The sequence below is a fragment of the Metarhizium robertsii genome (assembly GCF_000187425.2).
Source record: "Metarhizium robertsii ARSEF 23 chromosome Unknown MAA_Scf_1, whole genome shotgun sequence".
NCBI classification, from domain to species: Eukaryota; Fungi; Ascomycota; class Sordariomycetes; order Hypocreales; family Clavicipitaceae; genus Metarhizium; species Metarhizium robertsii.
The window spans coordinates 3,658,745-3,684,775 of NW_011942149.1; the positions used below are offsets into that span (position 1 = coordinate 3,658,745).

At 52.1% G+C, this 26,031-nt stretch overlaps 6 protein-coding genes across 6 annotated transcripts; 3 read left to right on the plus strand and 3 right to left on the minus strand.

The window, feature by feature from the left end:
• Positions 1-366: 366 nt before the first annotated feature.
• MAA_02402 (thiamine biosynthesis protein NMT-1) lies at positions 367-1,600 on the minus strand (the record flags this gene model as incomplete). The annotated part of the gene is made up of 4 exons (XM_007820400.1): positions 367-1,188; positions 1,267-1,335; positions 1,402-1,504; positions 1,566-1,600. The coding sequence occupies 4 exons, from the start codon at positions 1,598-1,600 to the stop codon at positions 367-369; spliced, it is 1,029 nt and encodes a 342-aa protein (XP_007818591.1).
• Positions 1,601-4,349: 2,749 nt separating this feature from the next.
• Positions 4,350-5,084, plus strand: MAA_02401 (Cupredoxin; the record flags this gene model as incomplete). Its single annotated transcript, XM_007820399.1, has 3 exons — positions 4,350-4,437; positions 4,508-4,856; positions 4,937-5,084. 3 exons carry the CDS (start codon positions 4,350-4,352, stop codon positions 5,082-5,084), a joined length of 585 nt encoding a protein of 194 aa, XP_007818590.1.
• Positions 5,085-5,895: 811 nt separating this feature from the next.
• Positions 5,896-7,470, minus strand: MAA_02400 (transcription factor Cys6; the record flags this gene model as incomplete). Its single annotated transcript, XM_007820398.2, has 3 exons — positions 5,896-6,651; positions 6,708-7,337; positions 7,414-7,470. 3 exons carry the CDS (start codon positions 7,468-7,470, stop codon positions 5,896-5,898), a joined length of 1,443 nt encoding a protein of 480 aa, XP_007818589.2.
• Positions 7,471-8,205: 735 nt separating this feature from the next.
• Positions 8,206-12,064, minus strand: MAA_02399 (ATPase, P-type phosphorylation site; the record flags this gene model as incomplete). The annotated part of the gene is made up of 10 exons (XM_007820397.1): positions 8,206-8,824; positions 8,888-9,000; positions 9,059-9,550; positions 9,609-9,948; positions 10,004-10,422; positions 10,477-10,717; positions 10,790-11,331; positions 11,398-11,678; positions 11,733-11,806; positions 11,862-12,064. 10 exons carry the CDS (start codon positions 12,062-12,064, stop codon positions 8,206-8,208), a joined length of 3,324 nt encoding a protein of 1,107 aa, XP_007818588.1.
• Positions 12,065-16,068: 4,004 nt separating this feature from the next.
• MAA_10683 (SNF2 superfamily RAD5 protein) lies at positions 16,069-16,813 on the plus strand (the record flags this gene model as incomplete). Its single annotated transcript, XM_011412401.1, has 2 exons — positions 16,069-16,426; positions 16,518-16,813. 2 exons carry the CDS (start codon positions 16,069-16,071, stop codon positions 16,811-16,813), a joined length of 654 nt encoding a protein of 217 aa, XP_011410703.1.
• Positions 16,814-23,422: 6,609 nt separating this feature from the next.
• MAA_02398 (monosaccharide transporter) lies at positions 23,423-25,171 on the plus strand (the record flags this gene model as incomplete). Its single annotated transcript, XM_007820396.1, has 2 exons — positions 23,423-23,914; positions 23,987-25,171. The coding sequence occupies 2 exons, from the start codon at positions 23,423-23,425 to the stop codon at positions 25,169-25,171; spliced, it is 1,677 nt and encodes a 558-aa protein (XP_007818587.1).
• Positions 25,172-26,031: the final 860 nt, after the last annotated feature.

Consider the following 26,031-nt stretch of genomic DNA (forward strand, 5'->3'; position numbering starts at 1 on the left):
AGTTTAGCAATGACAAGAGCTATTACCTAGGATGAATCCTCCATTTCCTGACGATGCCTGCGTGATTATCATGAACCGTCGCATGCAGTTTCAACTATCAGTCCCTCTAATACAGCAGTCAAGGAAATACATGTCACGAGATAGTAATGCCATGTTTCAGGCGCACACTCCGTAGGCAGTTCAGAGATTTTATTACTATTCTTCCAAACTACTCAGTTTTGCAGCATTTGATCACGTGGCTCAACGAGCGTGTTGAAGTTGGTTTGCCAAAAATGAAATCACTCTGCATGAGGGAAATGAGCGTCGTACACGAGCGTGTCCTCCTCGTAGCTGGTTGCATACAGCTTCAGTAAACACGCGAGCCTCTTAAGCCTTCGCAGTCAGGGGAAGCCGGTGGAAGCCGCCGCAGCAGGCAACATTGCGCTGGAGTTCAACCATGCGCTTCTGGTCGCCGGTTGGGTCGGCAGAGTCGGGCTCGAGACCCCAGCCGAGGAATTCGTTGGTGTAGTTGGGCTTGAAGTCGGGGCTCAGAACGCCAAGTCTCTGACCATACTTGGTGACCTTGTCCCAGTCGCGCTCGACATTCTTCAGGTCCTGGGAGAAGTAGGCGTAGCTGCGCTCAAAGATCTTCCAGTTGAGCTGGGAGTTCATGACGGGCTTGAAGTCGACGTACTCCTTCCAGGCCTGGTGGGGGTCGGCGAGAACAAAGTCCGTGGCCTTCTTGACGGCTCGCATGAAGGCGCGGACCTTTTCCGGGTTCTCAGAGATGAACTTTTCGTTTCCAATGTAGAGGATGGAGCAGAAGCAGCAGCAGCCGAGCTCGGCCAGCTCGTCGATGCGGAGCATTTGGACGTCAGACTTGTCGCGGCCCTGGCTGGCAAGCCACTCCTCCAGCTCGACCATCTGGACGTTCTCCAGGCCAATTCCGGCGTCAATGTCGCCGTTGATGATGGCCTTGGAGACGTTCATGCCGCAGCGAACGGCGGTGTAGTCGGCGGGAGTGAGGCCGTAGTGCGAGGTGAGCTCATCGATCTGGATCTTGCCAAACTCGCCGACGTAGCCGATTCTCTTGCCCTTGAGAGAGCGGAAGTCGGTTGTGATGCCAGAGTCCTTGAGGTAGACAACACCGGTGAAGGGTTCGTCCAAAAGACTTCCGATGGAGAGCACGGGGAAGTTGCGAGCCTTGGCCTGTATCCCGACAGTCAAAAATACTGTGCTTTGTGACACGGAAAGAAGATGCTAAAAAGACTGAAAATATAGACGTACAGCCAGAGTGTGGATCATGGCCTTGAAGCCAAGGTCGACTTTGCCTGTGCCAATGATTTCGGTGACGTCCTTTTTTTTTTCAGTTAGCCCTTTGCGGTCCCGTGGAAATGAATGAGAATACCATGACACACGCACACTAGGGTCGTTGGGCTCCAGCAAGGCCACCTTGATGCCTTCATCCTTGAAGTATCCCTTGGCCTGAGCAAGGTACAGAGGCGCGTGGTAAGGCGTAGCGTGCCTACAATAGCAATTAGTCAATGCGTGCGCCAAATAATCTCCCAGGGACAGTCCAATCCTACCAGTTGGCAAGGAAGGTGATCTTATCCGTGGACATTTTGGCGGTTCGAGGCGAACGCTACAGGAGTTAGTTGGTCTTCGGAATGGGAGCTACAGAAAGAGTCTTCAAGAAGCAAATCCTTTCGCTGGTATTATCCAGATCAAGTTCACCGGTATTTCTCAGATCAATCATCTCACCGTGGCGCGTCTCAAAACACTCAAGCACACAGGAAATCGTCTCTCTACCAACCGACACCATGTTTGATGGCAAGTCGGCAGGACGATTTGTGCTGAGGCGTCAAGAGCGGGACACGGTGGGAATAAGATTGAACACCCGGTTGCATTCTTGGTTCACTTTACCTCGACCTGATGATAGTTCCATTGCGAGAGGCATCATGGCTCCTCAGACGCTGGAGGCGTACCAATCGTGCTCGGACTACTGTGGTGGATGAATAGCTGAGCAATTGATGGAGTTTTGGAAGAGAAGAACGGCAAGGGTTTTTGAAAAAGACGAGAGAAAAAATGCCTCTCACGGCAGGAGCTGGCCATTTATATTCCCTCAAGTGCCGGCTCCGCAACGTCGTCAACCTCGTTCTCCACAGCCCCCAACAAATTGGAGGAGGGGTAATGATCTAATTATCCGGTTATCCGACGCGAGATGATCACATGACTGGCTTCTGATGACAGTAGGTTATCGCCGAGTTTCAATTGGCAGCATGGGTTGAAGCTGCTTTTCGTCACATTGGTGCCAACACCTTCAGGCATCTTGAAGCTATGATTGGAGCTTGCATCGGATGCTTTGTGGGTCGACATTACAGCACTTGAGATCACTCACCTTGTCCCGCGGGCCGCAAGTATCCGAAGCGCCAACTCGACTCACTGGGCGCGCAAAAGTTGACTGACGAGTCGATTAAGTCATGAGGCATGCGGGCAGCTCCTACGAGGTCTGAGTGCTGAAATCAATTGACCGAGTCGCGGCGACTTGTGAATATCTAAAGGCTCAAGTCAAGCAAGGTTTTTATTATGGTGAGAGCCCATACTCGCAATATCTGTCCGAGTTGCCCGCGCGTGCCGGCACATCATTTATTTGGGCGTCACTACGGAGTACTACTCGCGTCACAACAAGTGCCGATAAAACATGCCAGCAGTGGCTCCAGGCAACTTGTCTACGTTATTGTTTTGCTTTCTTCATTCGTTTTTTTGCGTTCAGCATACGCAATGCATTCATTTTGAAGCAAAAGGAGACCCGGGAATGCAACCCTATTCCGTGGAGGGCGGAGTGGCCGCCTTTGTATGCGAACTTCCAATTATGGCAATACGGAAGCCCCGGGGCTTAACTCGGGAAATTGTGGAGACAGCAGACGGGCCGCCGGCCCCTTGCACAATAAGACCACTCGGTGCTCGGCCGGAACAAGGGGATTACATAACTCGGGCCGTGCAAACTAGACGCCGTTGCAGTTGCTGCCGTCTTCTTGGGCGGGCCCCTTTGCGATGAATTTCAGCAGACGATTGCAAAGAGCCAGCTACAAAGGTGTGATGGATGAAGAAGCGGCGTGACTGCGTGTCCCCAACTTGCGAGGCACTCGGCGTGACGTGCTACCCTGGTGCCCAGGATCACTCGACTCCTTGGGCTGTATAATCAAGTACGGATATCCGCTTGTGGTAAACCAGCATTTGGGCCAAGACAAAATGCCGATGCCCTGAACCAGGTTCATCTGACAAGAAACTACTCCGTGAGGTCCAAAAGTGGACATGTCGACCGAGTCGGGGAAGCCCGTGAACAGCACCGCCTTGGCCTTTACATGGCGCCTCCCAACACGAGCATGTAAATAGATGAGTCGCCTTTGATTCCCCGTGTTTTTTTTATTTCTTGAAATAAATTCCTGATAGGAGACGCGGTCAAATGCCGTCATGATCAGTATAAGCAACAAACGTGAACGGAATGCTGTTTCCGACAGGTATAGTTGCCACATCACCATCGGAATGCAGTTGCAACACCCAAAACATAGTATTCTGTTCTGAGACGTGGCTTTGGAGTATCGACGGGACATCGTCCTTGGCTGAAGCAAGTTAGGTGTCGCGAATCTGGGGCTGTTTCAGAGCATCCCGCAACAAGCCCGTTCTTTTTCCAGAACCGCCGCCGTACGCCATGAGCTTAGCAATAAGCCTTTTTTTTGGGCCGTCAATCATTTGCAGATTTCGTTTTCTGTTTCCGCAGCCGCAAAACACCAGACGGCAAATCATTACGACTCTCCGCCCAAACCCCCTTGCGCCGCCGCCGTGCATGACGCTGGCAAAACGCTCGCCCGGGATATTCCCCCATTCCTCGAGAGTGGAAAAATAATGGCGCACTAACACGATGCGCCTCGCCTCGCCTCGTCTCGCCTCGTCTCGTCAATATCGACGGGTCCTTGGCCCCGTCGTTCTTTCTTGGCAGTTCCGAATTTTCCATCGGATGCTGACCTGGGCCACGATGTAGTTGCGTGCTATTGTGAAACCAGCGGAACCGATCGAGTGCTCGGCTTCCGAACAGGACACAAAAGAGAATCCATGCCCAAGTGAAAGCAACATACCTGTCTGCTGTACGACGTTCTTTTTTGGTTCTCCTCCTCTTCTTCAGTAGCGACTGGTCGCCTTCCATTCATTCCTCCGGACCCGAGTCTGGGCTTGTCTGTCCCCTTCACCTCGCTGGACGAGCTTCACAACTACTTCATTCCTTACCGGGCAACATTCTTGGTAAAAGTGCCGGGCACTTGGAGAGACCGCCGGCCGGCCGCCACCATTAATACATAAAGCGAAACGAAAAAATGAAGACATTCCCGTATCTGTTGGCTCTAGCCAGCCTACTCCAGTCTGGCATCGGAGCACCACATGAGGAACTCAGACCCTTGCGAAGTAAGTCTGACTATCAAAATACCCCAGGGCCATCTCCCAGGAAGCAGCGCAAACTTAACACCCCATGCAGTTCGCACCAACACCATCTCGCCAGGCGAGGCGAGCCAGATCCATACCGTGATAGTCGGCGGCCCCCAGGATCTCATCGTGCCCAACTTTATCATCGCCGCGGTGGGCGACATTGTCCAGTTCCAGTTCAGCAGCGGGAACCACACCATCACCGAGGGCATCGAGGGCTCGGGCTGCCAGCCGCTGCAAAAGTCCAACCCGCTGGCCATCCACTCCGGACACCTCCCCTACAACAAGGGCGACCAGGACGTCATGGTCTTCAACGTGCCCATAAACGACCTGAGCCCCAGGCTTCTCTACTGCGCGACCGGGCCGCACTGCCAGACCGGCCAGGTTGCCGCCATCAACCCGTCAGTAACTTGACTGCCTGCCTGGAAACGTGGCAAAGGAACTTGACTCTTTTTCATTGTTGGCTGACCGAGACATATAGGAGAAATGGGCAGCAGCTGGTCAATTACATGAAGTCGTGCCAGCAGGCAAAGGAGAATGTCGACGCTGGCAGTGCCTCTGGCGGCATTGTCGCCAAGATTCCTCTCGAGAATGCGGCATTTATACCCGCAGAGCCGGAGGGTGCCTAGTTGTCTCGTCAAGATTAGGAATGGGGAGACTCTTTTTTTTTTTCTACTATTATAAGATAGAAGCATATGAGCAAGTAATATCACGAGGTCGGAATAGCTGGCTCTTCTGCACAATACTTATTTCCCATGGCTAGTCTACTAGTACTGTATACGAAATTTCAAACCAAACATCTTGATCAATTTGTATCCACTCATGTAACGAAATCTGACGACGATAGAACCCCAGGAGAGTAAAAGGGAGTAAAAGGGTTACAATTCTTACTCGTGTTCTTGTCGCGACCCGTCGCCCCATTCTGCCCAAGTCCAGCCAGGTTTATACGAATACTACGCTTCGTCCTCTTCAAAAGGCTGCCTGTTGCGGGACGCGTATCATCTTCATCCGATATACTCGACCTCCTGAGCGCTGCGTGGCCGCGCGGTAATTCCCGTCATCGGCCCATGGCTCTGTATAGGAGTCACTGATTACCAATTCCATAAGAGTAAGAAGATTGCGGTTGATGGAAGGAGCTTCCTCCCAGCCAGAGATGTCGGGCTCGTGGACCGCGTAGCCACACAAGGACTTGCTTGCGGCTCTCATGACTCACGGGTACTGCCGGGCTCCTGAGAAAATGTAGCCCTGTGTATGAAGTGCGCCATATAAAGAATCCACTCATCAGAGCACTGTCGCAAGATTGAACCGCTCCGACGACGAGCCATATGCGACACTGGGATATTGAACAACGCTCCACTGCCTGCCCCCGTGATGATGACGACCTACATGCCAGGCATCCCAAGTATCATGTATCCTGTAGTTTTAGCCAACAATGTCTCATCACAGAATAGTACAGTACTCTGCGCAATAAGCTTCGGGACCAGCCCTTGGTCCCGCCGGTCCATTCTGCCCGCCCAGTGTCTGCATCGGAAAGCAGGCGAATGTGCGAATCGCGCCCTCTTTCCCTCTCCCCTCGACCTGCGTTGCGCCTCGGACCATTTCAATCAGATGATAGTCTTTCTCGTACTCGTCCATCAGAAGCTCCAGCTGCGCCTGCTGCGCGGCATCCCGCGAAGATAGCCAAGCCGCGATGAGACACAGCGGAATATGAGCGGCAGCCAGGGGCCTTCGGTGCCGAGCCCTCTCCGCAAGTTGGATGGCGTCGGCGCAAAAGGCATACCTCTCTGCGGCTGCAAGGTCGCCGGGGCCAAAGTGCTTGCCCACGAATGCGTTCAAGGCGATGGCGATGGATAGGATGACGCACTGCGCGGCGTGGAACTGCGTCTGCGCCCGCACAACCCGGAGCGGGAGAGACGTCGGCGGCCCGACGCATCTCGCCTCGATGACGCTGTCCCCGAAGCGCTTTATCCCGGGATAGTCGGTCTGTATCATCTCATAGTAGGTCCTGATGGTGGCGCTGTTCTCGACAGGGTTGCGTATGAGCTCAGGCAGCTTCGAGAGCCATCCCATGTCCAGGGATCGGAGGTTGAGGCCCAGCTTTAAGGCCGCCGCCTCTTCCTCCCGACTCGTCAGGGGGCGCACCTTGTGTATCCAAGGCTCCAGCGCAATCGCCGGGTTGAATATGTTCTCAAGTATCTGCGCCCGGCGGTTAGCACGAGCCGGCTTGTCGGGGGACACACGCGGCAACCCACCACGACGACGGTGACTGATGCCATCAGCGTCCGCAAAAAGTCATCATGGGGCTGCCTGTCAACCAGCATCTTGAGCAGATGCGACATGCCCAGGCCGTGGCTGGGGTGCCGGTCGCCCTTCATGGACAGCCACGGCTGCGCGGCCATGACCAGGAACACGGCGCACAGCGTCTCGGCCGAGTACGCCGTGCTCTCGTCCCCCAGGCTCTTCTGCACGGCACTCAGGGCTCCCACGTACTTCCCTATGGTATCGGGCGTCGGCTGCCTGGTGCGCAGATCTCTCAGGGCGCTGACAAAGGCCGCCGTCGACGCGTCCAGAGCGACGCTGTGCCCGAGACGCCGGGGGAGCTCCCTCATGAACAAGCCAAAGGCGAAAACATCATACCTAGGGTCTGTCACCTCCAAGACAGACCCCAGCGCGCTGGCGGTAATGGTGACCTTGCTGCTTGGGACTGTCGTGATGGGGCCGAGGCCTGCTTTGCTCGAGGCAGCCGGTCGTCTGCTCACTTGGCTGTTGACAATGGCAAACGCCGTCGACACGTCGTGGAACTTGTACCGCTGGTGTCCAGACCCGACGCAATGGATCTTGAGCCGTATGCAGCGACCACATGACGGTCTACCTTGGTCGCACTGTGCAAGAGGGAAAACCCCGAGTCAGTGGTTGCTCTACCGAGATTCCAAGGCACGGCCCGAGTCTCTATCTCACCTTCTTCTTGGCCCTGCGACAGGCTTCGCAGCTGCGAGATGACGGGACTCCAGGCATTGTTTGAAACACTCCGTGAAGTAGCCTGCGTCTTCGGCCCCATCAATCGATAACGGCCATGCGTGAGGTGACGCTTGAATGATGAACGACGGAGAATCGCAAGCTGCGTCACCCTGGAGGCGGCAGCAAAATGGCCGTCATGACGCCCGACCAGGGACAGAACCACAAACTATGATGCGGCCCCCAAAATACAAGAACAGCTTGGCAATCCAACGTGCATCGGCAGCCTCACCAACGGGGTACAATGAGCTGATATCAGCAGCGGTTGCGCCTAATGGTTGATTCGTGTCGCGGAGAACCAGCCGGCTAACGACGACGACCGCGGCACTGCGCCGACCAAAGAACGACCGAATCACAGTTGACTGAGCAGCCGGGAATCGTCATTGTGCTGTGCTGACGCTGACGCTTGGTCAACCAGGCCAGGAGTTAGAACAGGAACCGACATGATCGGCGGTCCACCACCACCACGGTTTATGATTGGAAGCGGTGAAAGTAGCCTGTTTTGTAACTAATAGACACGGGTTGATCAAGTGCTTGTTCCACCATGACAGGGAATGTTGAGCCGCAAGGTTACTGAGCTAACATTTGGCAACTATCACGCAGCATGTAGTTACACACGGTACAACGGTTATCAAACTCAAGTATAACAATGTACCAAACCTCTCATCCCAACGTACGCAAACGCGCACGGAACCATCTTTACAAAAACTTCCCCTCCAAAACCAAGGCCCAAAACTACCACGCCATTCTCCCGAGCAGGCCATTCGGCCAACGCCTAACCCAACACCTCCTAGCCTCATCAATCAAAATGATAAAAAGACCAAAAGCAAAAGGCAAGAACCAATGCGCCACAGGTACATCGGCCGTCTGAATGATGGGCTGCAATGAAGGAATGTACAGCCACAATACCGCCATTGCCAAGGCAAACACAATTGCAGGGAATAGATACAAGTTCTGTGTCTTCTTGTTAAACAGAGGAGGGTGCTGGAAGATGCTGAGTCGTCTTGTTCTCGTAGCCATGAGGTTGAACCACTGCATGACAACCAAATTGACAAAGTAGATGGATGAAGCCTCGTTCAACTTTTCCGCGTAGTAGTCCGGGTTGATGGAGGCGGGCAGCACGCCAAAGCTGAACCACAGGTCCTTGAAGGGAATTCCCTGTCGTTGCAGGTACCAAAAGGCCATTGCGAAGGATGCAAGGGTCTCTGTGACGCCAATGATTGCATATGCGTGAAAGATCAACTGCCAGTTAACAAGGCGGTCTTTCTTTACGTTTCTAGGCCTTCGGAGGAGTACATCCGCCTCGGGCTTTTCAAAGGAAAGAATGGTGGCAGCGGCACAATCAGTGAAGCAGCTGCCTTCAGTTAGCACGAGCACTTTTGCGAATATACAAAAGCGCTAGAGGGATAGACCTCACCAAATAATAATCATGAGGAAGGAAGACAGAATTTGCGGGAGACCAAAAACAACCGACGTCATGACGGGCCAGAATTCGGAGAAACTACCAGCAGGAAGCAGGTACGCAATGACCTAATCCGGCCTTTGTTAGTATTGCATCAAAATGGCCGTCGATATACGATGCCCTCACCTTTTTCAAATTGTCAAACACTACTCGTCCATACTGGACCGCCGCAACAACAGAAGAAAACGAGTCTAGCAATACCATGTCCGCGGCCTCCATGGCAATGTCTGAGCCGCTGCCCATGGAAATACCAACATCGGCAGCCTTCAAAGATGGCGCATCGTTGACACCATCACCGGTCATGGCAACAACGTTATGCTTCTGGTATTCTCGCACGATGCGAAGTTTCTGTTCCGGGGTCGTTCTAGCAAATACCACCTCTTCGTACTCGGTGAGAAGACTCCATTGGTGATCCGTCAGGGTTGTTAGCTCAGGCCCACTGATGACTAGAGCACCTCGCCTTGAAGCGACTGTTTTCATATCTTCATTGTCCTCAGAAGCAGAGCCGATATCTACTGTAGTTCTTTCGAGGTGTGAAGCACCGTCAACATGGACGCAGGTAACGACGCCAGCTTCCCGAGCGATGGCCAGGGCTGTCAAAGCGAAATCACCAGTTACCTGGGCTATAGTCAGTACAGACTGAAAGAAATTGGGGTGTGGATGAGAGACGACGTACCATGGAAATTCTGATACCCGCACCACGAAGAGTAGAGACAACGTCACGAATCTCAGGCCGCAGTGGATCAACAATGGCCACAAGTCCAACCAAGGTCAACCCGGTTTTTGCCTCCTCGACCACTGACTTCTCGTAGTCCCCGCCGTCTTGGAGTCTACCACCCTTGACGATTTTTCTCGCAAGGAAAAGACACCGCTTACCCTGAGAAGAATGCATGTTCTTAAGGTGCTCAAACGTAGCCTTGGCTCCTTGGGTAAGTTCAAGAACCTCTCCTGATGGGGCCAGGTAGTACGAGCATCGTTCAACGAGGACGTCTGGTGCGCCCTTGATAGTGAGAAGCCTATAGCAAAGTCAGTCGTTTCCCCCAAAGGTCCGAACAACGGATATCTTCTTACAAATCATTGCCCTGGAATCGGCTAGCATCCTGGGCAGTCAGAGTCCGGTCCAATGCCTCTGGCCGGGCAATAGTGAAGCACCGAATCATGAACTTGCTCTTGCTATTAAAGGCAAGTTCAAACACTTTCTGCCAACAGGATCGAAAATACGCAACGTTTCCTTGAGCTACAGACTCGGAGAATTTCAGTATTGCAGTGTCGGTGGCGTCTCCAAATACGTGTCTCTTTGCAACGGGAACATCGGCTTGCGCAGCGTCCATCTCAGCCCCGTTGCACAAAGCACCCAATGCAGCAAGCTGCCCAAACGTTTGAAAGACATTCGGCTTTTCGTTGTCATTTCCAGAATGCATAGTGTCATGTAGTTGTTCCATCGAGAGGTTGTTGGTACCGATCGAGCAATCCGTAACTGCCATTTTACCCTACATATAGAGTTAGATACAAAAAAGATTTCCAGGCACGACATATCGTCTCACCTGAGTCAGAGTTCCAGTCTTGTCAGAGCAAATGACAGAGACAGAGCCGAGCGTTTCGACAGTCTTGAGAGACTTGCAAAGAATCTTGTTCTTTCTCATCAGGTTTGCGGTAATAGTCAAACCAGCAGTGATAGCAATAGGAAGGCCTTCAGGAATAAATGCAACAGCCACACTAACACAGTCGACAATCAATGTAGGCACATTAATCCAGTCAGGATGATCCCGTCGCAGCCAGGCGGCCCTGTAAATCGGAGGAGTTAGCTGGGTTGAAAAATATGCAGGCAGTATGAATAAAGCCGAAGTCACTACGTACCAAATGATGACGACAGCGGCAATCATGGTGAACATGATTGCGCAAATAAAAAGGACGAAATACAGAACTTCCTTTTCCAGAGTCGTCATGCCCGTCTTGGGTTCATTCGTCAAGGTGGCAATACGACCAAAGACTGTCCGGTCGCCAGTTGCAACAACAATACCAAGCGCGGATCCAATAATACAGTGAGTTCCCTGGAGGCCAATATTGTGCGTTTCCAAGTAATTGACATCTGTGTGATCAACTGTCGCCGAAATGGGTCTGGATTCACCAGTCAGAACAGAGCGGTCAAACTTGAGGTCAGGCGACACCTCAATAAAGCGCAAGTCGGCAGGAAGCTTGTTGCCAGCTTTTATAGTAACAAGGTCCCCCGGAACAAGGTCCTCGGCTTGCATGTGTACCATCTGTCCGTCTCTCGTGACGTGGCATTGCTCTGGCAACATGTCCTTTATGGACGACATCACTCGCGAAGTTGACCAATCCTGGAACATGGTGAAGGCTGCTTGAAGAAAGAAGACTGCCAGAAGAACAATAGCCAGTGCCTATTCAAAGCAGAATAATATTAGTATCACGAAAGCATGATGGGAGTATAGCATTTTCTGTCATACCAGATTGGCCAGCTGTGGTGGATCTCCAAGAGGCTTCCATGATACAAAGACCAAAATACTGCCAACGAGAAGAATACCGCCAAAGCCCTTGAAGAAGTATCCCAATATGGTAAGGATTCGGTTCGTCTTTGGGGGCGACGGCGCGTTCTTGCCATACTCCTCGAGTCGTCTTTCAGCCTGGGTCTCTGACAACCCGTCGGTGGATGAAGTTACTAGCCTCTCGGCAACTTCGGTGGCAGTTATTGTGTGCCATTGCAGGTCACTCAGGTCTGTAGTGACACCTGGTTAAGAATCCAGTACACGTCAAGGTGCGTCGTGATTGGAAGGAAACTCACCCTTGGCCGCAACTTCGCTGGCCCTTATTAAGTCTGCTCGTTCCTTGCCTTTGGATTCCTCTATTTGGAATGAACTTTGAGAAGATTAGTATCGAGCCCGCGCGAGACGAGAGCACTAACACCACTTACACGGTACGATACTGAATAGGGAGAGTAACAGCCGGGTCAACAGTAGTTCTCCCATGGACACTCCGTATGGCAAGAGAGTCCGTAGAGCTGGCACGACGAAGCCCAGGTCTGGAACGACTTCTCTGGCGATCATGGCCTTCTTCCTCGTCTCGCCAGCGAATTCGATCCGCAGCGTGCGAGTCCTCGGGTTTTTCTGACGACATGATCAATGTAAGAAAAGAAAAAGGAAAGCAGTCTAAGGCAGAAAAGTTATCGGGAACAGAAGAAATCTATGAGATAGAAGCCGGTTTAAAGGTCTATCAGGATGGCTCGAGTTCAACGTGGTGAACGATCCAAATCCTTGGGAACTACGCATAGCAAAGAGCTGGCAAAGCAGAAGCACACAAACGGGCAATTATATGCTCAACCAATGCGGCGAAAAAAAAAATTCAACTGCAATACCGCGCAAAATTTACGAGCAGCGCGGTGCAAGTTTCCCGATATAGTTCTCTTTCTCCGTCGCAATGCGAACAATCAATTCAGCCTTTCATCTTACCTGGCCGGTTTTTGGTAACATATTCGCTTGACACAGCTACCTCTATTTCGGCCACTGTCATCACTTGCATAACAGAATCACATGGGTGTTGGTTGGTTAGTTCAGGGTTCAAAGGACCTGCCGTCATCATCCGTTGTCATGGTACGGAGTAGTCGTCCTGCCGTGCCAGAATTTTGGCCCAGGGGTTTAAACGAGATGGGGAAAAGAACAATAAGGCTGGTGACGGGGTGTGCTGTCTGGAACGGATCTACGCTTCGGGGCGGTTGACGATTTACACCCACGAAAAAAGCATCCCATTATTGCCAAAATTGCTTTGTCCGAGATGAGTATAGAGTGAGGGGCCGTTTAGTTCATTGTGATGGGCGGCAACAAAAGGCGAGGGAAAGGTGAGGAAGGCGGCAGCTGATGTGAGTGTCCCAGGTCTCCTAGTAACAGAGTACGAGTACCCTGCGTGTAGCTCAGGTAAGAGTTAAAGAGCAGCATGTATGAGCGATATATGTGTCAGGAACATGTACGCGCTGTCCAGGGAGATGGGAGGCGCTGTAGGCCATCACCTCAGCGACTGGAGCAACACACAGTGGAACAATCACGCCGCAGAGGAGTCGGTCCTCGGCTTGTGGCTGATCGGCGACATGAGATGGTAGTAGTTTTAGGATAACTGCGTTTTTGGGCACTTTTGCAAGCATTTGCCCTAGCGTGGAAATAACCCGTTTGCCTCCCGCGAGAACAAATGGGACAAATGGACGGAATGATGCGAGTATGAGTACGAACATCCTGAGTCGGTGACTGTCCGTTGTTCTTATTTGGTCTGGCCGGTCCCGTTTGCGTGGTGTGGTCCTGGGCTTCCATGTGTGATGTACGCCATGAGTTCCATCTGCTTGATTAGGAGTGTGTTTGGATTTTGTGACCCCCAAGGCGTCGATAAAATTGCAGCCACCGCGTGAGAAATGCTGCAGTGGCATTCATCCACTCCTTGACCCCTTGACTCCTTGCCGTAATCTCACTTGTCATGCTCTTGGCATGGGGCAGACGCCATGCGCCTAAAGGGCATTGCCACGGCCACCGTCGTCATTACACAGCGATGCACAAGGACTGTGAAGCCCTTTCGCCAACCGCAAAGTTAAGACCGGCTCCACCCAAATGGTGGAGTGCAGCAGTTTGAGGCAGCGTCCCTTTTTCGGATCGGTCCCGAACGAGGCCTCCCAGGCATCCTTGAGGGTAGATGATGCTTGGCATTTGATTGACCAAACAGTGCGCGATGCAAGCTTGTTAATCCATCAACAAGCCTCATGCATCTCAGGGTGACTGTAGAGCTTGCACCGCATACTCCTGAGACCTCTAGGAATGTGTATGATTACGACATGCCATGCTTGCTGAAGTTTATCTTCAATTGATCAATCATTTGCGCTCCGGCTCTGCATGTACATTTGCACATGCATAGCAGACGCAGAGTCAGCAGTTGAGGAGGCTGGGCATGGAGCTGAAAAGGAGCTGGTGGGTGTTGGTCAGTCAGCTGTCAAGCGCTGCAATTTTTGTTCTTTCTATCGAGAATACGACTCGAATCGTTTGAGGCATTTGCATGTTCGTGACTCGGTCTCCAACTGTGTCAAAATTCGTTTGCGGCCAGTTCCTGTCCCGCGGCAACGGCTGCAGCTGACGGCTCAAGCCTCACGAGTTCCGAGAGTGACGACGGGCATTTGATGACAAGGTGAGTCGCTAGCTGCAGATTCTAGTTAGCGATATCAGCCCTGCTAGTTCAGAGAGACTTTCTTCTGTAGCCATGGTACCCAGTTGTTTTGAGAACCCAGCGGCGGCAAAAAGATGGAGCAATTTGGTCCCGATGCGTGAATGGGCCAGTCTGGATCAAAGTTTGTTGGATGCAGATTGAGCAGTTCGGTGGGTTCGCAAACGGAACGACACATATCCTCCACAAAGCCCACTGTCATGTGGATGTCCTTTTATTGTCGTCGTCCTTTTTTCGTGTTTATTAGTAGGAAGAGAAGTGACGAAAATGGTCGCGGGGCCCCTTTTCAAGTCGTTTCCCGGTTTTGACATTTGATCCGGCTCACAAAACTACCCACCATTTCAACGTGTTTGAAATGCATATGAGCGATGAGGCGGTCTGACCACAGCCCGGGCTCCTCGCACGCCGTGCCGTCAGAAAACGATGATGTATGAGGTGTTTTGACCCAGGCGATGAACTAGATTGGTGGGCCATGGTATGTGTGTATGGATATGGACACTCTCAGAGTTGGATGGGTGGGTAGACTCGACATTGTCTGGTAATAGCACTAGTCGATGGGCGACATAATGCTGTGGCCGGGTCGGCTGTGTCTCTCAGGCTATGGCTGTCCATGTGCAGATGGTCGTTACCGCCGTCTCGAAAAGCCTTTGAAGCCGGACGCTGCAACTCGACACCAGCACCGCCGCAATCAACACGTCGCGTCATGTCGTCGAGAGCAGTCGACAGTCGTCAAATCGGATCTTCTCATGAAGACAAGTGCCCTGTCGACGCTAAGGCAGCGGATAATGCTGGGCCGGTATTTAGTCTTTGGCTGCCGTGTCTATCCTTCAAATGTCAATACGTATTCAATGTTCCATCTCAGCATGTTCGTGCTACGTCCTCAGGAGAGGATAACACACCAACCTTGGGCACACGCCAGCACCGCCGTCCACGTACACCAGAACGCACACGCCTCGACCAATGCACCTGTTACAGAGTGCCGTAAAGCCGTGATGCATCCCAAGGCACTTGACCAGATGATCCCAGGGCCCCCTGCCCCGCCGCCCTTTTGCCTGAGCGCTCAACGTGCTTTTGGAGTGCTGTAGTAGTTGGTGCTGGTGACTAATGGCAGCCGTGGCGTGCATCGTACTGCTTCCCTGGCCTTTTCAAACTGGCGCATTCCCACACCCGGAGCCTACCTATAGGTACTGGGTATCCAAGAGAATGGGAGAGTTTCGCTGATCTCTGTTTCCCGGGTGCAAGGACTGTGCCCCCAGGCTGTGCTCCCTATTACTCGCTTTATACAATACTAGACCGTACTTTGGTCCATTGACGTGGCCCGCGTAAACTCGAAGCGCCTGCCCACTTTGCCCACCTGGCTAGCGGACGGCTCCTTCCTGTTGCTTCATTTTATTTCGTGTCATCGCGACTGTGACTCTGCGGTACCTTGGTACTTTGTACTTGGCTTGTCTCGACTCGGGATGAGTAGCTCGCACCAGATTGGCTGTTCACTTGTTTTTTCTGGTCTCCTCCCAACCCGGAACCTGTAACCCGTGCTTTTTGCGTTCTTGCCCTACTCTGGGGGTTTGACCTCGCCTTCCCTGCCCCCTTCCTGTCTGTCCCCTCCGATCACCAGCGCCAGACTTCCTCTCCGCCTTTTTCCCTTCTGCCAGAAAGCTGCGAGTATTTGAGGCATCAAGTGGCCACCTCCCACCTCTTCTCTTTTCACCCATTATCTGGCCATTTCACGCATCAGTCCGGGCCATCATGGCCGACTTGACTGTTCTCTAACATTTGCTTTTTGCCCAAGGCTTCTTCGTCGTTGGTTATTCTCTACAGACCCTGTTCACGTTGCCCACCCCCCTAGCTATCGTCCCAACCCTCCAATTCACACGCATCCTACATACATACCCTTTCTGACAGACCCTTCCACCGCACATCCACCCCAAATGCCCAAGTACACCGAAAAGGACTTGCAAGAAGCCGTCCGTGAAGTCCACCAAGGCACTTCACAACGGTCAGCTGCTAAGCGATGGCATATCCCACGAGCAACGCTGCAAGACCGACTCAACGGTGGCATTTCACATGCCGAAGCCCATGAGTGTCGGCAGCGTTTCTCACGGCAACAGGAAAAGCTGTTGTCCCGCTGGATCTTTCATCTTGTTGCCCTTGGAGTTCCTCCAACTCAGGGACAATTTGAGGAATTCGCCAGCCGCGTCTTGGTTGTCCATGGAGACAGCCAGCCACTGGGCAAACACTGGGTACAAGGGTTTTTAAGAAGAAACTCAGAGGTGAAGTTGGTCAAAGGTAAGCTTAGCCACAGCTTCTGCAATAAACTGTCTTCTATTTTGCTCTTGCTGTGTGCTGGACAATGTCTGATGAGAAGCCAAATGAATAGGATATCTATTTTCTTCTCAACCGTCAGAACCTGGGGATGCCGTCTGCGACGCGCCATCTCACCAGTCTAGGCGGGTACGACTTCAGGAGCCGACATGCACATCAACACACCACTTAGAAGGGCAACTATCAACAGAGAATGATTTTCGTGAAGAAGCCGCAGCAACTTGGGACTCTTACTCTTACATGGATCACGATCCAGAAATGTTATTCGACGGGGAGGCCTTGGAAATTCCGGACTGGATCGAGCCACCCGGACCATACCTAGAAGAGTACACTTTCCCTCTTCAAGATTGATGACTTACGATCACCGTTCTATACCCCTCCCGCCCTAGCTTCTTTCTTTTTTTGCGCAAGGTGTTCAAAAGGCACCAAACGCGGCCTGGCGGTGACTGGTCCCTGCCAGTCATGTTACGATGACATGTCACAGACGATGCTGGGCATTGAACAATTATACCTCGATAGGTCACGCTCTTTTTCTGGCTCGCCATAGACACCGTCCTATCAGCACTTGCTCCTCACCACAGTGGAGAAGGATCCGGTGAGCGGTTGGAGACGTCGTCTTTCTCTTGGCGCTAGTGGTTCAAAGCTGCAAACTGCTGACAGCCAATATAACTCTTAAGACTTGCTTTTCTCCTCGGTAGTGTTTACCAAGGAGGAGTTGTGGCACAGCACGTTAGGCAGTTTGGTTGAATTAACAATGCAGGCTTTGATCTCGTGCCGTGTGCCGACGTGACTGTTTTGATGTAGTGTGGAAGTAGATGAAACCATGGATCCGACTGCAGGTTGGAAGTGTATACAGCCATCTGAAGCCAAAGGAAAGGCAGTCGGGTTTGTACATTCCATGACGACCCTCGATATCTCGAACGTAGTGATAAAGACACCCCACCAAGCGAATACTGTAGGCCAATGGTTTTACACGATATTCTCTAGATTCGCCTAGTTTGCTGCTACATGCAAGCCCTTGGTTCACCACGGGGTTCTCGGCCACTTTGCCTCATGGGCCTCGTGTCTTTGATCAAGGATCCTTGGGTAACTTCCCGATCGATCCGGATGTCCAGAACCATTGTCGAGTCACTTGATATGGCATTGTTTTGACATTGTCATGCATGGGCTGAATAGCCTCGTTGCAACCAACTTGACTACCTGGTACTGATACGATGATGTAGTACCAAATGAGGCCTCGGCTCACATTCTGGACAGTCCATGGCTCATGCTAAAGATGCAAGGGGCCAAGAAATTTTTTTTTTTTCTTGTACTTCAGCAAATGCTAGCTTGCCTCACAACATGACGAATTGTCTCCTCCCCGGACCAGCATGTACTCCCCTTGCGTCTAAATAGAGGTACTTGCGCTGCTGGTTCGACCCTTCACCCTTCAGTGTGGCCGGGATATACCTCTGTTCCTCGTGAGGTGCGTCGTACGTACATGGGGTGGTGGTCTAAGAATAATCGTTCCCGAGGGCTGTAGACCCCAGATGTCGGGGGTTTCATCGTGTGCCGGCCACGTCCGCCGGGATCCGTGTCGGCGAAATAGAGCGCAGCGGTGCATTTTCGCAACGTGGGAGTTAGTATTCTGGCGCGTGGCCAGTCCAGTTGAGCGCGTGCGATCTATAAACCCAGTACTACGCGATTCTGAATTGCTCGCATTGGGAAAGCGGATAGTTTGGACCTCGCTGTGCTTTTTCGTGCCTGATGACTGTGTCCTCGACTTGTCCTGGACAGAGGCTGGCTGAGAATTTGACATGATGATATCTTGGCTTCTCTCCCAAGCCATCAGCACCATACGATAAGAAATTCCAGTGGCCAGCCTTGATGGGATTTTCCACGAGGTTTCTTGGTTACGGCCTTCTCTCCAGCTGTTTAACTTGTGGCTGGCAGTTAGGTATGAAGCCTATTTATTTGGCAAGGTTTTATCATGACGAGTAAATGGCCCGGGTTGCAGAGCCAAGGTCTACTGAGCGTGTTTTGCTGCCATTATTACTTGGATATCCACTGCCGCGATGATGGCGACTGGGTGGCTCCTACGTGGTGGAAAATCTTCGATAGATGTCAATTTCATCAACAGGCTGGGGTGTCGCCAATATGCTGCTACGGATGATGTGGTGGTGGTTGTTTTTGGCGGGGCCTCGATTTCGGGTAGTAATTCGCATCACAACGGGGTATTTCCTCCATCAATAAACTCTTGTAGACCAGACTCAAGTCTCAAAAGAAAAGGATTGACAAATCCTGAGATTACTGTACGCTCACATTAACGCATAACAATGCATATCATTGCGCATTTGGTATAAACAATGCAAGCACCAGACCATTCAGAATCGTCAAACGGGACCTACCCTACACAATAGGTGTTGTCTCCAGAATGGCTGGCATGGGTGAAATATCTCGGGATTGACTGTGCGATTCGCTCCTGTAAGCGTGTTTCTGGTGTCCGTTCCGCTCTTGTCCTGTATATGGTGGTATTTTATCGATAACCGTGCATTTACGGCGGGTTAGGGCACTGAGCGTGGTTAGTGATGGAGTCTTTACGCCGTTTACTACATAATATTTTAGGTCGCAAAGTGAATTCAAGCCCCGAGGAATCCATATCTTTGCATTGCTTCTTGTCGGGGCAATAAATGGCGCACCGAAACGTTCATCTGGCGTTGCCGTGGATTGACTGCGTCGCGTTCGGTCCGTTTCCAATGTACTCGAGCATCATCTCTTGTGGGATTTGATCACGCAATTGACCCAACATTTATTGTAAACGCGACCTGGCCAACGATTGGCGACCGGGGGGAAAATGGCAAGGATATACTCCGTATTTATGCTCATGTCATTATGTATCGAACGACAAATTCGGAACCAGTGCAGATTTGGTTGCTCGCTCAATCGCACCAAGTCTAGCGACCAGACAAATCGATAGTGATTGTGAGGGGCCGTAACGTGCCTGGGCGACGGATGCAAATAGAGTTCTTATCAATCCTAGATCTGGGGAAACCCCAGATGTTTGCTAGAACGGAGAGTTTCTAACCCCATGGAGGTGATGGCAAATTTTCAATGTGGAAAGCTGATAAGAAAGTCTTGGCATCGATGGGAAGCTCCTCGTTGTTCCCGCCGCCCAAGCAATTTCACTTCTTTGGCTCGATCGGGTCTATCGGCAAACGCCTTGGCGCCACTGTGCCACGAGCTGTCTAGGAGCGGGATTGACATAATGATAACTTGGAGAGCTTGTGCTTGTTTAACGAACGACTGGTGTCGAGACGTGAGCGCCCGTACTAGCTAGTACTACTAGGAGTAGTCTGTCTCACTAGTATTAGTTGCCTTTTTTTTCTTTTCTTTTCTTTCTTTCATTCTTTTTTTTTAGTGCAAACCACGTCAACATAGTGCCTACCTAGGCAGGTAGTAGTTACAATAGATTTGTTGGTCTCGTCGCATCGTCGCATCGTCGCATCGACGCCAATGGCAACACGGCGAAGCACAGGCCGAGAGAGAAAGCAGATCCCAAATATGTTGGCCTAGGTACTCCGTATTGGCTTTACTTCTCGGTCTCACTTGTGAAGTGGAGTTGCAGTGCTATGCGTTTGCGTTTTGCCCGCAGAACGGCCCACGAGCACGACACGGGGTCAGCCCTCCGGCGTTGAATGGCTTGTTGGGTCAAGCATTGCCATTTCAACGTGTGAACAACAGGCGACCGGGAGCGAAGCCGGCAGCATGCATCGCATCGCGTCGGAGACTGACCGTTCTAACCTGCGCCCGGAGGCTTTCCCTTAGACGAGTATCACCGAGAACGAGATGGTGGCTGATTGACTGTTGGCTGTTTTCGTATGCAGCTCTCATGCGTAACGGCTTGGAAGTAGTAGTACTCCTACTCGGCACTATTACTTCCTTTGCCAGGGTCAGGTGGACGAATTACTCACACCATGATGCTGGATTTTGTTGTAAGCGAGAGACGCTTTTTTCACAGCGAAAAAAAATGGTCAGGTCCATATTAAATACGACAATGCAGTCGAATATTGCCAGAACTCTAGCCGATCCAGATCTCCGGTTAGCAGCACGCTGTGTAAGCCTTGGGTAGTACTCAACGTGATGCGGGTCGAAGCAAGGTAACCTGACACGGGGGGGGTTGGCCAGGGGGACTGCGCAACATCTGTTGTAAAACACAACTAGGAGAATTCTGACCAAGTGTGATTTATGCCATGTACATGGCGTTTTGGGAGCCAGGAGCATTGTGCGATTTGAAAGCCAAAGCTGCTCCCAGCTATAGATATTTGATGCTGGTGGCTGTTGTTTCATCGCATCACCGTCGCGTAGCGGTTCTTTCGCGGTCAATAAACCGAGAGGAGAAGGCCTGCTCCCCTTCATCCGTATGACTCCGGCAAGCCGGATGGTGCGAATGATTTCTCATGCTTAACAAGAGAGGCCAGATGCTTGGAGTGGCGTTTCATTCGGGCCACATCGCTGCGAGTGAAGCATCATCGTGGCTCGACGATTCTTCGAATTCGGCCAAATCCACCAGACGGTGCTTTGCCATGAGAGACCCCTGTAACGCCACGAGGAACCCCGTGGGCAGTCGAGATGAGGGAGAGGGAAGCCACTTGATCAAGAATTGGTGCTCTGTGCCAAGGCCTTCCTACGTGCGGCTATTCTTGGATCCTGGCTTCAATGCCACTGACCCGTTGGCGACCCATTGAGCGTCCGTTTTCAACCATTAGTACTCAAAATCCTGTCATACGCAGAAGTGGGGATGGGTATTTTGCTCCATGTCCCTATAGTAAGTACTCTTATGCCTGGAAAAATTGGCGTCTTCTAACCTTTTGAACCGGCATGGATGGGCTCGGTGTTGGGGAATGACCTGGGCATGAATTGGCCGTCCCGACCGCCATGACAGAGAACAACCACCCGACCCGTTGATCTTCAGCATAAAAGAGACATGGAGTGATGTCCTACAGCCACAGTACCGGAGCTGCCCTTGCAACGCAGTGGCGGCACCCCTGATCCTGTAACAACATTGAACCAGACCCTGGGCTGCGGGACGGTCTTCTGCCAAGTCGCTGTTAGCTCGGTCAAATAGAGGGTGAGTAGAGGGTCTAGGGCATGAAATAGCGTGTCGAGTACGGCCGAGAGTAAGCCCATTGGGATTTCCAGACCCGTAATAATTTTCACTGTCGCCGCGCTGAATGTGGGCCACGTTGACTTCGATGTTGTCAAGACACCAACGCCATAGCCAGAGAGTGGCAGTGTGCGTGTTGTGCTGCAGACAAATCATAGGGGAATCGACGTATGTATATATATATGCATGCAAAGCATTCTGCATGCGTTCGATTGGGCACCGATTTGAGCACGGCCCGCGAGTCGCCAATCGTCACGAGTTGGCCATTTTGCGTTTCTCGCGTGGTCGGTGCAGAAACACAAGACGCGAAAGATGTGAAGGATGTGTCTCCACGGTGTCAGAGTAAAATCAACTGGGTCTCGTGACTACGTTTCCGCCCACGATGTCATGCTGCCGCAACTCTGCCATTAGTGACAAGCCTATGCCTTATGCCCACACCGTTCACTGCCATCATGCCGTCGTGCCATGGCGGCCATTGTCTAGGTATCCTTGGTGGTGAAGCCGGCCATGGTAGAGATGTGCAAGCTTTGAGCAGCATGAAACCGGGTTGGACTTTAATTTCGTCTCGAGATATGCATTTGTATTTTGCGCAGCACAGCACAGCTTCGGGCGTAGGGAAACAAGCCTCATGTCAAAGGTATGCAACTTTGCGTCGCATGGAAGAAGCAGTCGTTGCTATGCTGCTGGTGGGCCAACAAAAACAGCGGCGCAACCGGAGCGGGCGAATAGTATAATAAAACGCTGTGTACATACAAATTCCTGCGTCGTGGAGCTGCTCATAGTCGAATGATCATGACACGCGCGACTGCGTACTCCGTTGTCGCGGCTCAATTCTGTTTTGAGTTTTAGCCGAGTGGCATTCCGCAGCCTGTGCAATTTTCACACCCTCCACTCGACACGGAGCTGGTCTCCAAATTTGCTTTCCCATGGGGATATTGTGGACGGCTTGGAGATGCTGGGGCATCAACTCTCCTGTCCACTGACTTGGTGTTCCGAATGCTTGGAGAGGGTCCAACGGGGTAGCAGTTGAGCACCAGGCACCGCCAGGGCCAAGCAGAAACGACGCAGGCAGGCCATTGCCGGTCATCTCCAACGTTTCCATGACTTTTCCATTGGCCCCTTGGCACAAAACAGGCCAACGGCCGGCCCTTCTCGGCGCTTCTTTGCCAGCCGATGTGGGCCGCTGCCTCCATCTGCCACCATCATCGGCCTTACCTCGTTGCCCAGGCCGGTCTGGCCCCGCAAATCTCCACGCGGGTTCCCCGGACACGCGCCTCTTGCTTCATGTCGACCCCGGGGCTCACAGTCAATCACAAGCGCCTGAGTCGGACTGGAGACTAGCTCAGCCATGCCGGTTCGCAGTCTTTTTCCCCCTCTGGCGAATGGCCTCCCGTGTCTTGCTAGCCCTTCGCCCATAATGTATCGTATCGGATGTGACTGAACGCCACACCTGCAAGCGTTGCTGGCCGTCTCATTTTCATAATTGCGCCCCATAGCAACTGTGTGGGACGCTCACGCGCGCAGATGGCATTGTCGACGATTGATGATGGACGGGATGCAACATTGACATCCTTGCCAATGTTTGATCGAATGCTCCGCTGGCTCGTGGGATAAAAAGTCGTCCTCACCCCCTTCGTAGCTTGGGACGAGCTCTCCGTCTTGCTCCTCGTGCAGTCCCTCCATTGTCTGACGAGCTGTCTCCTTTATTGCCCCACACCTTGTCTTGCCTTTCGATTTTCGATATCCAAGACACTCTGACTGTTCAAACTTCAAGGAAGCAATCACCGGATATCGACTCACTGTCGAGAAGAGCAACAATGTCTGGCGGTCTCGAGAAGTCGGGGGAGGAGCGAAAGGCCTCCGTCGTCCTTCATACAGCTCCTGATGTTGAGCACATAGAGGCTCCCGTCACATGGAAGGCCTACCTCCTTTGCGCCTTCGCCTCATTTGGTGGTATCTTCTTCGGTTACGATTCCGGTTACATCAATGGCGTCTTGGGCTCCAAGATCTTCATCCACGCCGTCGAGGGTCCTACTGTGGATAAGATCTCCGAATCTCACACCTCCCTGATTGTGTCCATCTTGTCTTGCGGAACCTTCTTCGGTGCCCTGATTGCTGGTGATTTGGCCGACTGGATCGGCAGAAAATGGACCGTCATCATTGGCTGCATCATCTATGGCCTCGGTGTTGTTGTTCAGATGATCACCAGTCCTGATCATGCTCTTGGCCCTATCGTCGCTGGCCGTGTCATTGCTGGTCTTGGTGTTGGTTTCGAGTCTGCCATTGTCATTTTGTACATGTCTGAGATTGTAAGTAAACGAGCAATGCGGTTTGGGCGATTTCCTACCTCGCCCAGTCGTTATGAGCAATGCTAACCCCAGGTTCCTTCACAGTGCCCTCGCAAAGTTCGTGGTGCTCTCGTAGCTGGTTACCAGTTCTGCATCACCATCGGTATCATGTTGGCCTCGATCGTGGTTTATGCCACTCAGAACTACGACAACACTGGCGCCTACCGTGTGCCGATTGCCATTCAGTTCCCCTGGGCTCTGATTCTGGGTATTGGCCTTCTCTTCCTCCCCGACTCCCCTCGTTACTACGTCAAGAAGGGCCAGATCCAGAAGGCCATCAACTCTTTGTCCCGCGTCCGTGGCCAGCCCGAGGACTCCGTATATGTCCAGACCGAGGTTGCTGAGATTATTGCCAACGAAGAGTACGAGCGTGCTCTCATTCCCTCCACCACCTGGTTCGGATCTTGGGCCAACTGCTTCAAGGGTAGCCTCTTCAGTGCCAAGTCCAACTTGCGTCGAACTGTCCTGGGAACATCCTTGCAGATGATGCAGCAGTGGACTGGTGTCAACTTCATCTTCTACTACTCAACTCCGTTCCTTCAGTCCACTGGTGCCATCGACAACACTTTCCTGATCTCACTCATCTTCACCCTGGTTAATGTGTGCTCAACTCCTCTGTCCTTCTGGACTGTTGAGAGATTCGGTCGTCGCACCATCCTCATTGTTGGCGCTTTCGGAATGCTCATCTGCCAGTTCCTCGTTGCCATCATTGGTGTTTCTGTCGGTTTCAACCACACCCACCCTGATCCTTCGGACCCCACCAAGAGCCTTGCGGATAACATTGCTGCCGTCAACGCCCAGATTGCTTTCATTGCCATCTTCATCTTCTGGTTCGCCTCCACTTGGGGTCCCGGTGCCTGGATCGTCATCGGCGAGATCTTCCCCCTCCCTATCCGATCTCGTGGTGTTGGTCTCTCCACTGCCTCCAACTGGCTGTGGAACACCATCATTGCCGTCATTACCCCATACATGGTGGGCGAGGACCGTGGCAACTTGAAGTCATCCGTCTTCTTCATCTGGGGCGGTCTTTGCACTTGCGCCTTTGTCTATGCCTACTTCCTGATCCCCGAGACTAAGGGTCTCTCACTCGAGCAGGTCGACAAGATGATGGAAGAGACTACCCCACGGAAATCCGCGAAGTGGAAGCCCACTAGCACCTTCGCTAACACCCTGGGAGCTGGCGACTATATTGAGAAGCCTGCTGCGGAGCATGTATAGAGCTCATGTAATTGTCATTAAATATGCATTTTAGTTGTTCTTGAGAGGATAGAGGACAGAGAGTGGAATATCCAGTGGAATATGAGCTCCCGAATCAAGGAGTGCAGAGGGTAATATATGTCCTTGTTGTGGACCGTACCATACGTATCCATCTATCAATATACAGTGTACTGTGGAATTCGGTTCCTGAAATGAGTGGTGCAAATGAATGGGGATGTGAAACTGTCCTTGTGAAACGTTTGGTTATCCTGGGCGCCGGCAATGGTCTTTCTCCTGGGATGTAAATAAAGTTGTAGTGTCGTCACTCGTCAGCCATCGGAGATCTAATATTGAATGCGAGCAACGTTGACAAGGCCAATGAAGTGGGCATGCAAAAGGGCGCGGCGGCGGTTGTTCATGAATCAACGGGCAAATACATAATGATGCTCCTTTCTTTACATTCCAAGGTTCCCAGTAAACACTTGACAACGTGCAGCACGTGCAGCTGTTGGCACCTGCTGTCTGCCATCTACAATGGGACGGTGCAACTTAAGTGTTGGTTGATTGGCGCCCACACGATTGATTGCCTTACTAAGCACAGCGAGCCAAGGTACGTGCGGAATTCATGAGCCACCTGGGTGCTTAGGCACTTAACTGTCTCAGGGAAGTTATGAAATAGTACATATGTTGTTCTTTCATGCGTTTTGTCAAGAAGGAAGCAGGTAGCAACGTGCTCGAGACGATGATTTGGTGGGTATGTTCTGGTTAGCGAGGTTGCCGGCCGCGGTGACGCTTACATCCGACGCTGCTTAAGTAAGCCTGGATGCATGCTAGAAGCCTTGGAGGTTGTGCTAGGAAAGAGCAGCCCCTTACTACTAAGC